The sequence below is a fragment of the Pelmatolapia mariae genome, linkage group LG14 (assembly GCF_036321145.2).
Source record: "Pelmatolapia mariae isolate MD_Pm_ZW linkage group LG14, Pm_UMD_F_2, whole genome shotgun sequence".
In the NCBI taxonomy this organism is placed as follows: Eukaryota; Metazoa; Chordata; class Actinopteri; order Cichliformes; family Cichlidae; genus Pelmatolapia; species Pelmatolapia mariae.
The window spans coordinates 25,156,860-25,171,093 of NC_086239.1; the positions used below are offsets into that span (position 1 = coordinate 25,156,860).

Sequence of the window (14,234 nt, forward strand, 5' to 3'; positions counted from 1 at the left end):
CCACGTGCAAAACTATTTTTGTGCATATTTATTTTGAAAAGGTTTTGTACTGTTACATATTTAAATAGGCATATGTGTGTATACCATTATTTTACATATATTAAACTACATTAAAATGTAAATTAGGGCAGGTCCCTCCTTTTGCCCAACCTTGTAGATCTATAGAGAATACACTGTTACTATTATATTATTTCTTATGTTGCACTGAAAGGTATAAATACCAGTACACGTTCATTTTCATCAAGATACTTTTAATGCCACTAAGTGGTTTAGCTCAAGAAATGACATCAACACAGAAATGGCCAGAGCAGGGATGGGCATTTCTGCAACTGTTGTTGGTGGCATCTGTCTCTCATGCTGAGGAGCCAGTGTGCAGACAGAGAGGAGATCCTGAGAACCCACTGCTATCTAAGAATGGGGATATTATACTGGGGGGGATGTTCTCTTTTCACACAAGCTGGAAGGAGAGAAAGGATTCCTACATGAACCAACCTCTGCCACTACAATGTATCAGGTAAATGACACCACAGAAATTAATTTAGTTTAAAAGAATCTGCTTGAAATATGTAGATGCTAATAAGACTTGATAAATATTTTAATGTTCTCAGTTTTGTAAATTGTTCGCATTAAATATTTTTGTTTGAAATGCTTATGTTTCTGTTTAAAGATTTATACATAATTATTAGTCTCTGTTTTAAAGAACATGATGCAAAGCAAATTATTCATAAGTGTCTATTATCGTCTCAATTAAGTTTAAATTTCAGAGATTTGCAGTTTGCCCAGGCTATGCTTTTTGCCATTGAGGAGGTTAATAAAAATACAGACCTACTGCCAGGAATCTCTCTGGGTTATAAAATCTATGATACTTGTGACAATGTTGCAAGAAGTGTAGGAATTACACTAGCTTTGGCTAACGGTAATGTGTCTGTACCCTCAAATACACCATGTACCACATCTGCATATGTACAGGCCATAATAGGAGCAACCTCTTCTTCTACAACAATAGCGTTAGCTACTGTCACCGGACCTTTTTTTCTACCAGTGGTGGGTAGACTTCTTTCTTTATATCTGATAGATAGATTTTTTTGTAATTTCTTCAAATATGTATGTATATATATATATATATATATATATATACATACATTTATTTTTTTAAATGTTGTACTCTCTTAGATCAGCCATTTGGCTACATGTGCTTGTCTCAGTGACAAAACCAAGTACCCATCCTTCCTCAGAACAATACCCAGTGACTACTACCAGAGCAGAGCCCTGGCCCATTTGGTCAAGTATTTTGGATGGACTTGGGTTGGAGCTATCAGAACCAACAGTGATTATGGAAATAATGGCATGGCCACATTCACAGAAACTGCACAGCAGCTGGGCATCTGTCTGGAGTATTCTGTATCTTTTTTTAGAACAGATCCATATGCCAAAATACAAAGGATAATTGAAATTATAAAGGCTTCAACCTCCAAGGTGATTGTTACTTTCCTTTCCCGTCCAGATTTGAATGTCCTGCTACATGAGTTCTTGTACCATAACTTGTCTGGGTATCAGTGGGTAGGCACTGAGTCGTGGATATTTGATTCACAAACTGCAGAAATGGACATACATCACATACTGGATGGTGCCATAGGTCTTTCCATTCCCATAGCACATGTCAGTGGCCTAAAAAATTTCATACTGAATGAGAAGCCACTGAATTCATCTAATAATGAATTGTTTACTGAGTTCTGGGAGACACTATTTAGTTGTAAGTTCAAGGAGTTGAAGTCATCATCAGACATTCAGAGAGAATGTACTGGACATGAAGATGTGACTGGAGTTCAAAATAGCTTCATTGACATGTCTCTCATGCCTATCTTTAACAATGTCTACAAAGGAGTGTATGCCGTGGCCCATGCACTTCACAATATCCTCAGCTGTAATAAAACATGTAACAGAAATGTGCAGCTAGATCCATTCATGGTGAGCTTTTTAATAGCTTAAATTACATTTTTCATATTAGGTCACATTGGCAAGAAAACAGTTTTAATTTAAAGAAATGGTTTCTTTCATATTCTTCAGCCAGTCTGTTTTCAGGGTATGTGTCAAAACTAATTTAGCTATGTCATATGTCTTAGATTCTACAACACATACGAAAGAGTCATTTCACAACAAAGGAAGGGGATGAGGTTTACTTTAATGAGAATGGAGATCCAGCAGCAAAGTATGACATTATAAACTGGCAGCCAAGAGAAAATGGAATTGTGGAGTTTGTAACAGTTGGTCTGTATGATACATCATTAGCTGCAGAAAAACAGCTACATCTGCAAAGCAAGTCTTTAATTTGGGCAAGAAACTCAAAGCAGGTACGCTGTGATACATTTTTCCCTTCTATTTTACTTTTAACATGTCAGTATGTATTTAAATTATTTTTGCATTATTATTGACATTATTTTAATGCTTCAATATTAATAAATTGCTTAAAATTCATGCAGGTGCCTGTGTCAGTTTGCAATGAGAAATGTCCCCCAGGAACACGCAAGGTTCTCCAGAAAGGAAGGCCTGTTTGCTGCTATGACTGTATAAGATGTGCAGAGGGAGAGATCAGCAATGTTACAGGTGTGGTGATATTTTTTAAGGCTTTTTGCATTTCATTGGCAAGTTATTGTCAGTTATAAATACTTCCAACACATGTTAGAAGCTCATGGGAGAATTTCTTAATCAATAGTCTTCTATTTAAGATAAGGTAAGATAAGATAAGATAACCTTTATTAGTCCCACACGTGGGAAATTTGTTTTGTCACAGCAGGAAATGAACAGTGCAAAAGTTATGTAGCAAAAATTAGAATACAATAAGAATAAATACAGTACACAACTGTACAGAATAGAATAAAATAAAATAAAAATACTATATACAGTAGAATAAAATAGAATAAAATATACAATAAGATAAAAATAGAATACAAATGCTATATACAACTGAGTAAAAATACAACGATGCCAGAAAAGATTATTGCACATTAGTGTTATTGCACATTTGTGGATGTGTGTGTTTGATCAGTTAAAGTCTTTGTTGTGGAGTCTGACAGCAGTGGGGAGGAAAGACCTGCGAAATCTCTCCGTCCCACACCGTGGGTGCCGCAGCCTGCCACTGAAGGAGCTGCTCAGTGCTGTCAGAGTCTCCTGCATGGGGTGGGAGATGTTGTCCATCAGGGATGACAGCTTAGCCACCATTCTCCTGTCACTCACCACCTCCACTGGGTCCAGAGGGCATCCTAGAACAGAGCTGGCCCTTCGGATCAGCCTGTTCAGTCTCTTCCTGTCCCCGGCAGAGATGCTGCCACCCCAGCAGACCACGCCATAGAAGTTGGCTGAGGCCACAACAGAGTCATAGAAGGTCTTCAGGAGTGGGCCCTCCACTCCAAACGACCTGAGTCTACGCAGCAGGTACAGCCTGCTCTGCCCTTTCCTGTAGAGGGCTTCTGAATTATGAGTCCAGTCCAGTTTGTTGTTCAGATGAACACCAAGGTACCTGTAGCTGTCCACAGCCTCAATGTCCATACCTTGGATGTTCAGTGGTTGCAGTGGAGGATGCTTGTGCCTGCGGAAGTCTACCACCAGCTCCTTGGTTTTACTGGCATTGATCTGGAGGTAGTTCTGCTGGCACCAGTCCACAAAGTCTTGGGTCAGTCCTCTGTACTCCTTGTCGTCCCCATCAGTGATGAGGCCGACTATTGCAGAGTCATCAGAGAACTCCTGCAGGAAGCACTGGGTGGAGTTGTGGGAGAAGCCTGCAGTGTAGATGGTGAAGAGGAACGGAGCCAGAACCGTTCCCTATGGGGCCCCCGTACTGCAGACGACCCTGTCCGACACACAGCCCTGAGTCCTCACATACTGTGGTTGGTCGGTGAGGTAGTCCAAAATCCAGGTAGTGAGGTGATGGTCCACTCCGGAATTCTCCAGCTTGTCTTTCAGGACCGAGGGAAGAATGGTGTTGAAGGCACTGGAGAAATCAAAGAACATGATTCTCACAGTGCTCCCAGCGGTCTCCAGGTGAGTGAGGGAACGATGTAGGAGGTGGATGATGGCATCATCCGCTCCAATGCCAGGTTGGTAGGCAAACTGAAGTGGGTCCAGTGATGAGCTCACCAGACGCCGAAGCTGAGCCAGGACCAGCCGCTCCAGGGTCTTCATCAGGTGGGATGTCAGAGCCACCGGCCTGTAGCTGTTGAGGTCCTTGGGGCGAGAAGTCTTTGGCACTGGTACAACACAGGAGGTTTTCCAGAGCTGTGGGACTCTCCCCAGCCTCAGGCTCAGGTTGAAGAGGTGCTCCATCACCCCACACAGTTGGTCCGCGCAGGACCTGATGACCCTCGACCCTTTGCATGGTTCTGAGGCCTCTCCAGACTTCACCAACATTGTTTTGCTGAAGCTGGTTCTCCATCTTCTGCCTGTAGCTGTCCTTCCCATTCCTTGGGGTGGCTGTGGCTCAGGTGGCAGAGCAGGTCAGCCACTAATCAGAAGGTCGGTGGTTCGATCCCAGGCTGCCTCCTGGCTGCATGCCAAATATCCTTGGGCAAGATACTAACCCCATGTTTGCCTACTGGTGGTGGTCAGAGGGACCGGAGGCAGTACCGCTGCGGGACGCAGCGCTAACAGCTGATCCTTACTGTAAACAAAGGATCCCTGCTCTGGATCCCCAGACACGGGTGAAAAAAGTAGAAAAAAACTAAGAAAAACAACCAGAACTAACACAAAACGGTAGAACATGGTTGCAGAGTCTACTAATACATTAGTTATAAAAATTACGAGAAGAAAAAAGATAAGAAAGAAAGAAACTCAGAATGAGCAGAGCTGATTAGGCTGCCGCACACGGGGGGCGCTGGAAGTTGAAAGTAATCTCGATTTAGAGTAATCTTGAGTTCAGTGTACAGTGTGGATATGGTTATACAGTAAAAACCTCTTTAGCTATCAATATGAATATGGTATATGGTGAAGTGGAAATCATCCATCCATTTTCTGGTGCTCATCCAGGTCTCAGTCATGAATTAGAATTGAAAAATAAAGTGAGATAAAAATTTCTCACATGAAGAAATCAAAAAGTAGTCTGTGCTAAATTGCATGAGTTCACTTTATTTTCTGTATTTATTTTGGTGCCTTACAAAATCATATTTATACATACAGTAGTCACAATAAGTAGACACAATAATTCTTGTTTAGGCCTCTCAATCATAGCTAGTGTTTGTTGTTGATGAAAAATAATGTTGAGCTCATTTTTTTTTCTCCTCTCAATAACAGAAATGAGGTCACAAAATAGTATTTGAGGTTGTTTTCATTGCCAATTATTATATCCAAAAAACAGAGGTGTATGCAGAGCTTTATAAATTTGTATATATGAACATTTCTACTTCTGTGCTCCTTGGAAAGAAATTATAACATTATGCACTTTGCTTTAAAATGGAAACAAAAAATATGCCATAATCACAAGAGCTATTGAACACTTTAAAGGTCTCATTTGTCCATCCTTACCTAACCACAAAACAGTGTAGCAGTCACTGAGTATATTTGTTGGTTATCATCTTCTGACTGTACAGTACCAGTAGAATATTACATGGATGTTTTTGTAGATGCAAATGCAGGCATAAACAATTATACTCAGTAAATGTAACATCTGCTTCAATATTAATTTCCAGATTCTGTCACCTGTGTGAGATGTGTACCTGAGTTTTGGTCAAATGAAAGAAGAGATGCCTGTATAAAGAAGGAAGCAGTGTTTCTGTCATATGAAGAAATTATGGGAGCACTGCTCACTGCAGCATCTTTATTTGGGGCATACATGACGATTGGTGTGATACTTATTTTCTTCAAATATAGGAAAACTCCTATAGTCAGGGCAAACAACTCTGAACTGAGTTTCCTGCTGCTCTTCTCCTTAATTCTGTGCTTCCTGTGTTCTCTGACCTTCATTGGTCAGCCCTCTGATTGGTCCTGTATGCTCCGTCATGTAGCATTTGGCATCACCTTTGTCCTCTGTATCTCTTGTCTTCTGGGAAAAACTATGGTTGTTTTAATGGCCTTCAGAGCTACGCGTCCAGGTAGTAATGTTAAAAAATGGTTTGGGCAGACACAGCAGAGACTCTGTGTTACAGCATTCACTCTTATACAAGTTAATATTTGTATCATCTGGCTAACAACTTCTCCTCCTTTTCCATTTAAGAATTTTAAGGAAATTAAAGACAAGATCACATTGGAGTGTGCCCTCGGCTCAGCTATAGGCTTTTGGGCTGTGCTTGGTTATATAGGACTTCTGGCTATTTTATGTTTTATTTTTGCATTTTTAGCTCGAAAACTACCCGATAATTTCAATGAAGCCAAGTTTATCACTTTTAGCATGCTGATATTCTGTGCAGTATGGATTACATTTATCCCAGCATATGTCAGCTCCCCTGGGAAGTTCAGTGTTGCTGTAGAAATATTTGCTATTCTTGCTTCCAGTTTTGGACTGCTAATTTGCATCTTCATACCCAAATGTTATATAATCTTAATGAAACCAGAGAAGAATACAAAGAAATACATGATGGGGAAGAAGGCACCACATTCACTCTGAAAAATGAATGCAGTAAAATGGGATTTTAATTTGATCATTTTTACATAATTAGTTGGTCACCATCCTGTCAGAATAGAAAGAAGCTGTCAGCAGGATGCACTCCAATTGATACTGTCTTTATAGAAACTACTTCTCCTTTCTAATGTGTTTTCATTACTTACTTTGCAACTTACCTAAACAACAGCAACAACAACAACAAAAAAAAAAACCATGCCAAGTGACTGATAACTAAAAGTTATTGAGTCATTTACACATTCATAATGACATACTTTTATTTTGTTCTGTCAAACTCTGGAAGGTTTTCATTTGAATAACATGCAAATGCTGATAAAAACAGGAAGAGTATCTATTATTCCCTATCTTGTTTGTTCTCATTATCAACAGGCTTCCATGTATAACCATTGATTACTGCAGCACAGTCTAACTTGATGACAGTAGTTGCTTTGCATTGTCCATGGATGTGTTTCATTCATGATTCTGAAAGAGCAGCTAGACACAAAAACATAGCAAATGAAATCAGAAAGTTTTTACTTTTTTTCTCTTAATGTATTGCTAACAGCAATAACAGTCAAGCTCTTCTTTGGTGTAAGATCAGAACAAAATATAATATATGGTACTTTAGAACATGAGTTTTTAGTGTAAACAAAAATTACAGTAAATAAACATAATCTGTTGGTGTTGAATGTCTAAAATACCTCTAAACTGCTGTTCATGTGCTCTTGCCTTTGTGCTGTGTTAGCTCTTCATCTCACATCTGGTACATTGTTGCTGATGCTGAATGGAATCTGTCTCCCAGGTAGATTGGCCCATTGTCAGTGACACAAAGTCTAGCTACTGAAGGTGGACATTAAACTCTACATGTATTAAGGGTAACTTACTCCATGGAGCACTGCTCTAAAAAGAGTCATACTGCTCCTAGCAGCAGAAATGAGTTTTATGTTTAAAAAAAAAACAAGGATGCACTCAAAAAAATCTGTTGTTGGATGAACACAATTTAATCATGGCACCTTTTTTGTGTGCCATGTGATTTAACCAAGTACAATAACCAATTTTTGACCATGTCAAACCAACACATTTGGCATTTGGTGGTTTAATGGAATCAGATTACATTGGATCAATGTAGTATACTTACATTGACTTGAAGTGATTTATTGAAGTATGTAAAGTGAAATTTGTTTTAATTCATTCTACACAAGTTAAAAACTTTAGGAAAAGACAATGAAATCTTGTTGTTTGAACAACTACTTTGTTAATCAAGGCAATTGCTGCTAGTCTTGCTTAATGAACCAATAAGGGGGTTGATGATTTTATAGAGACAAACAACCATTTGCACTTACATTCATGGGTAATTTAGAATCACTAATTAACCTAACTCTAATTACACACTGCAAACCAGCCAGATTATGGATTTGGACCCAGGCCCTTCTTGCTGTGAGGCAACAGCACTAACCATCACGCCACCAAGCTGTCAATCCAGGCTTAACAAAACTAGGAAAGCTATGATTACAAGGCTCGATGCAGAATTTTCTGTACGTTTTTGTCCTTGACAGGTTAAACCACAATAAATAGCGATAGCATACACGTGGTGTGGGTGTAGTTGTCTGCCTCTTAAAACTCCAGCGATTTTCCTGCAGTTTGACATCTAATGTGATCTTGTGAATTTCGTGAGTCCAGGCAACTAACCACTCGTACTAGATTGTATCATGTCATGTCAACAAGAACAAATTAAGTTGCTGAATTTCATGCAGATGCTACATGATTTAATTGCGTTCACCATAGAAACATAAAATTATTTAGGTCAAATTACAAGTTTGAGTCTTGAACATGTACCAGCCACCCAATTTCATTTTTTTGAGTGTATACTGTCCACTTTCAACTTCCATGTTTTAAGCAATAGGTGTTTCTTTTTTCTTGATGGCTTGCTGCACTGAAATGGGAGAATACACTTGTTAACTGTAATGCTGAGTATTGTATAGTACTTTATATATGAGGACTTTGTAGAGGAGAGGCTGTTTTTGTGGGTGCACCAGTGGTTCACCGGACCAACAGGCTAAAGCCAAGTCTGATTTTTCCTTGCTGGGTCAGTATACAGACCAAGCTGGCAGAGCAGATGTCCATTGGATGCAATCAGCAATATTTTATGCGATAAAATGCAGCTCATCCAAACAACATAACTGGTCATTTTAGAGACTAATGAGAAAGTATCGAGTAGTGTAACAAATAACTTTAGCCTAGGTTACTCATTGAACGTTAAGGACATCTGCACTGCCAGCTGATGTGATGCTTGGTTTTTCCACATGACTCAACGGCAAACACCGAACGGACAGTGTCAACTTCAACTTGTGGGTCTGTTGAACCACCGATGCAACTGACTCAAGCAAGTACTTATCCACACAACTGTAATTTGCAAAGTGATCTACAAACCCAAACATTAGGGCCCACAGGTGGATTACCCCATTTCAGTGCATCTAGCAAAAGATGTAACACCAAACAACCAACCTAGTGACATCAGGTTCTGTACTGATTCAAGATGGCGCTACACATGATGTGAAAACTTTATACACTTTATCTTAAACCACACTTCAAAGACATTGTTAAATCCATGACAGTTTCTTAGAGTAGGGTTCAATGGTATAAATCTTCCTCAGCATGTCATGTAAACTTCAGAATGAAATTGGTATCAGACTAATGACATGTCTTAATATCACATCTATGCATCACAGATGTGAAAGTGTAAGTAAATGGATGACTGTAACTTAATCTAAGAGTGCTGTAAAAACGTACTCTATAAAAGTACTGTATTGGAAAAATATTTTTTCTACATATTCATTTGTAATGAATTGTGATTTGCATTGTTAATTCATATTTAAATGAACCTGTGTATATCCTTATTTTACATATATGAACCTACATTAAATGGCAAATTTGGGCATGTCCCTCATTTTGCTGAAACTGGGAATGAACTCTCTCTATTCAGTTATTTCTTATGCTGCACCAAAAGGTATAAATACCAGCTTAAGTATTTCATCTTCATTGCAGTACTCTCATGCCACTAAGTGGTTTAGCTCAAGAAATGACATCAACACAGAGATGGCCAGAAAAGGGATGGGCACTTCTGCAACTGCTGTTAGTGGCATCTGCCTCTTATGCTGAGGAGCCAGTGTGCAGGCGTAGAGGAGATCCTGAGAACCCACTGCTATCTAAGAATGGAGATATTGTATTGGGGGGGATGTTCTCATTACACACAAGCTGGAAAGACAGAAAAGATTCCTATATGATCAAACCTCTGCCACTACAATGTATCAGGTAAATGACGCACAACAAATCCATTTACATTTAAGGAATCTGTTGGGAATCAAAAGAAGAGTAAAATGTATTTTGATTTTCTCAGTTGTTTAAATTCCTTCGTTTAAATGTTTTCATGAGAAATGCTTTTGTTTCTATTTTAAGATTTATACATAATTATTTGTGACTGTTTTAAGGAACACGATGCAATGCAAATTATTCATAACTGTCTCAATTAAGTTTAAATTTCAGAGATTTACAGGTGGTCCAGGCTATGCTTTTTGCCATTAAGGAAATTAATAACAGTACAGACCTACTGCCAGGAATCTCTGTGGGCTATAAAATCTATGACAATTGTGGATCTGATGCCAGAAGTGTAGGAGTTACACTGGCTTTAGCTAATGGTAATGAAATTGTGTCTGCACCGTCAAAGACACCGTGTACCAGACCTGCACATGTGCAGGCCATTATAGGAGCAACCTCTTCTTCTACAACCATAGCAGTAGCTACTGTCATTGGACCTTTTTTTATACCAGTGGTGGGTATTTTATAAATATGAAATCTTATTTTTAAATCTATTGATACTGCAAAACAATCTTTATTATATTAGATCACTTTGCCCTGTACATTTTACAGTTGTTATTTTTGTATTTTTACAAAATGTTTTTAAAGTAAATTTGAATATTTTATTTTTAAGAGCTACAACTTTTCTCATTCTGTCTTTTTTATTTATAAGTTCTTTATGTTTGATTCTAGATCAGCCACTTTGCCACATGTGCTTGTCTCAGTGACAAAACCAAGTACCCATCCTTCCTCAGAACAATACCCAGTGACTACTACCAAAGCAGAGCCCTGGCACATTTGGTCAAGTATTTTGGATGGACTTGGGTTGGAGCTATCAGATCCAATAATGATTATGGAAATAATGGCATGGCCACATTCACAGAAACTGCACAGCAGCTGGGCATCTGTCTGGAGTATTCTGTATCTTTCTTTAGAACAGATCCATATCCCAAAATACAAAGGATAATTGACATTATGAAGGCTTCAACCTCCAAGGTGATTGTTGGGTTCCTTGCCCGTGCAGATCTTAATATACTGCTACCTGAGTTTTCATACCATAACTTGTCTGGGTACCAGTGGGTAGGCAGTGAGTCTTGGATATTTGATTCACAAACAGCAGAAATGGACACACATCACATACTGGATGGTGCCATAGGTCTTTCCATTCCTAAAGCACATATCACTGGCCTGAGAGAGTTCATACTGAATGAGAAGCCGCTGAATTCATCTAATAATGAACTGTTTACTGAGTTCTGGGAGGCATTATTTAACTGTAGGTTTAGGCAGTCAAAATCAACAGCAAACATTCAGAGAGAGTGTACTGGGCATGAAGATGTGACTGGAGTTCAAAATAGCTTCATTGACATGTCTCTCATGCCTCTCTTTAACAATGTCTACAAAGGAGTGTATGCAGTGGCCCATGCACTTCACAATATCCTCAGCTGTAATAAAACATGTAACAGAAATGTGCAGCTAGATCCATTCATGGTGAGCTTTTTGCTAATTTACATTACAGTGTTCACATTAAGATACGTTATCAAAAAGATTTTTTAATTAAAAATACAAGAATTAGAAGAATTTTACAAGAATATTTTTCAGTCAGTAGGTGTGCAAAATCTTTGTCATGGAATGAATTGAGTCATAACATATTCCTTAGGTTCTGCAACACATACGAAAGATCCATTTCACAACTAAGGAAGGAGATGAGGTTCACTTTAATGAGAATGGAGATCCAGCAGCAAAGTATGACATTATAAACTGGCAGCCACGAGAAAACGGCGTTGTGGAGTTTGTAACAGTTGGTCTTTATAATCCATCATTAGCTGCAGAAAAACAGCTAAATCTGCAAAACAAGTCTTTAATTTGGGCAAGAAACTCAAAGCAGGTAAGCTATCGTACAATTTCATTGTTTTTATGTTTTTGTTCTGTTTTTTAATTTATACATATGTACATACTTTGTTTATTTTGGTTTTGATGCTTCAACATTAAGAGTTTTATTTATTTTTTTGGCTGAGAACATAATAGACACATTTTTTTCTCAATGTCTATACACAGTTGAATGTTCTTGATCATGCAGGTTCCTGTGTCACTTTGCAATGAAAAATGTCCCCCAGGAACACGCAAGGTTCTCCAGAAAGGAAGACCTGTTTGCTGCTATGACTGTATAAGATGTGCAGAGGGAGAAATCAGCAATGTTACAGGTGTGGTGATATTTCATTTTAACTTTGGTGTGTTGCAACGCAATGTTACATATGTAGGAAGGCCATATGATAACTATTTAGTCATTTTGATTAATGCTTTTATGCAGAGATAATCTCCATCTAGAATACCTGATTGGATTATTTGAAAATATTTAACTCATTGCCTCAGGTTAGTGTGTATGCCTGCACTTTCTATTACAGCTTGGTTATAAAGTGATAACCACTTATCATCAAAGTAATATCTTGGTAGCAACAGTGGTTACAATCCAGAAATATTAAGCCAAAATTGATGTTGGATAATAAGGTCCCAAAGACAAAGGGTAATAATGTGGAAAGCTAGGTAAAAAGTGGAAAGAGTAGGGAAACAAGACTAAAACAAAAATGTAATAATATGGTAATTTCTGAATTATTACCACTCAATTACTTGTCAAAGAGGCTGTGTAATAAGCAGAAAACAGAGCTGCAAAATGCAAAACCGCCTATTTCGTCTATTTAATAACATATTAATAACCAAACTTAAAAATAGTGTTGACCACCAGGAAACACCTTTGGCATTTTCTGTGTAATAAGCAGGAATTGAATACCATGAACATTATAACTGAATGAAACAAGCATCAAGAAGTCTTTCACAAAGTTGAAACTTGAATGCAAAATGCTAATAATTAAGTTTAAAAGATTAATACATATGAATACATTAGGTCCACATAGAAGTGTAGAGGGCCCGTAATCACAAAACAGTGTAGCTGTCATTCAATAATAATGTTGTTTTTCAACTTCATAACACCAGTAAACGTAGTAGGCATAAACAACTGTACTGAGTAAATGTAACATCTGCTTCAATATTAATTTCCAGATCCTGTCACCTGTGTGAGATGTGTACCTGAGTTTTGGTCAAATGAAAGAAGAGATGCCTGTATAAAGAAGGAAGCAGTGTTTTTGTCATATGAAGAAATTATGGGGGCACTGCTTAGTGCGGCATCTTTATTTGGGGCACACATGGCGATTGGTGTGATACTCATTTTCTTCAAATATAGGAAAACTCCTATAGTCAGGGCAAACAACTCTGAACTGAGTTTCCTGCTGCTCTTCTCATTAATTCTGTGCTTCCTGTGTTCTCTGACCTTCATTGGTCAGCCCTCTGATTGGTCCTGTATGCTCCGTCATGTAGCATTTGGCATCACCTTTGTCCTCTGTATCTCTTGTCTTCTGGGAAAAACTATGGTTGTTTTAATGGCCTTCAGAGCTACACGTCCAGGTAGTAATGTTAAAAGATGGTTTGGGCAGACACAGCAGAGACTCTGTGTTACAGCATTTACTCTTATTCAAATTAACATATGTATCATCTGGCTAACAATTTCTCCTCCTTTTCCATTTAAGAATTTTAAGGAAATTAAAGACAAGATCACATTGGAGTGTGCCCTCGGCTCAGCTATAGGCTTTTGGGCTGTGCTTGGCTATATAGGACTTTTGGCTATGTTATGTTATATTTTTGCATTTTTAGCTCGAAAACTACCTGATAATTTCAATGAAGCCAAATTTATCACTTTCAGCATGTTGATATTCTGTGCAGTATGGATAACATTTGTCCCAGCATATGTCAGCTCCCCTGGGAAGTTCAGTGTTGCTGTAGAAATATTTGCTATACTTGCATCAAGTTTTGGACTGCTAATTTGCATCTTCATACCCAAATGTTATATAATCTTAATGAAACCAGAGAAGAATACAAAGAAATACATGATGGGGAAGAAGGCACCAAATTCACTCTGAAAAATTAATGCGGTGAAATTGGATTTTAATTTGATCATTTTTACATAATTAGTTGGTCACCATCCTGTCAGAATAGAAAGATGCTGTCAGCAGGATACACTCCAATTGATACTGTCTTTATAGAAACTACTTCTCCTTTGTGATATGTTTTCATTACTTACTTTGCAACTTACTCAAACAACAACAACAAAAAGATACCAAGTGACTGATAACTAAAAGTTATTGAGTCATTCACACATTCATCATCACATGCTTTTATTTTGTTCTGTTAAACTCAGCAAGGTATTCATTTTAATAACATGCAAATGCTGATAAAATCAGTAAGA

General features: G+C 38.1%; 2 protein-coding genes across 2 annotated transcripts; both read left to right on the forward strand.

Annotated features, from left to right (window-relative positions):
- Window positions 1-335: 335 nt before the first annotated feature.
- On the forward strand, window positions 336-6,592 carry LOC134641201 (extracellular calcium-sensing receptor-like). The gene is made up of 6 exons (XM_063493488.1): window positions 336-514; window positions 753-1,044; window positions 1,174-1,968; window positions 2,124-2,351; window positions 2,481-2,604; window positions 5,679-6,592. Exons 1-6 carry the CDS (start codon window positions 438-440, stop codon window positions 6,590-6,592), a joined length of 2,430 nt encoding a protein of 809 aa, XP_063349558.1. The 5' UTR covers window positions 336-437.
- Window positions 6,593-9,707: 3,115 nt separating this feature from the next.
- Window positions 9,708-13,908, forward strand: LOC134641152 (extracellular calcium-sensing receptor-like). The gene is made up of 6 exons (XM_063493402.1): window positions 9,708-9,898; window positions 10,118-10,415; window positions 10,634-11,428; window positions 11,598-11,825; window positions 12,018-12,141; window positions 12,995-13,908. Exons 1-6 carry the CDS (start codon window positions 9,822-9,824, stop codon window positions 13,906-13,908), a joined length of 2,436 nt encoding a protein of 811 aa, XP_063349472.1. The 5' UTR covers window positions 9,708-9,821.
- The last annotated feature ends 326 nt before the right edge of the window (window positions 13,909-14,234 follow it).

Coding starts and splice junctions, on each gene's coding strand:
- LOC134641201 (XM_063493488.1), top strand. CDS start 438: ATGTTCTCTTTTCACACAAGCTGGAAGGAGAGAAAGGATTCCTACATG. Junction 1,969..2,123: donor TGCAGCTAGATCCATTCATG/GTGAGCTTTTTA, acceptor CATATGTCTTAG/ATTCTACAACACATACGAAA. Junction 2,605..5,678: donor AGAGATCAGCAATGTTACAG/GTGTGGTGATAT, acceptor ATTAATTTCCAG/ATTCTGTCACCTGTGTGAGA.
- LOC134641152 (XM_063493402.1), top strand. CDS start 9,822: ATGTTCTCATTACACACAAGCTGGAAAGACAGAAAAGATTCCTATATG. Junction 9,899..10,117: donor CTGCCACTACAATGTATCAG/GTAAATGACGCA, acceptor GTCTCAATTAAG/TTTAAATTTCAGAGATTTAC. Junction 10,416..10,633: donor GACCTTTTTTTATACCAGTG/GTGGGTATTTTA, acceptor GTTTGATTCTAG/ATCAGCCACTTTGCCACATG.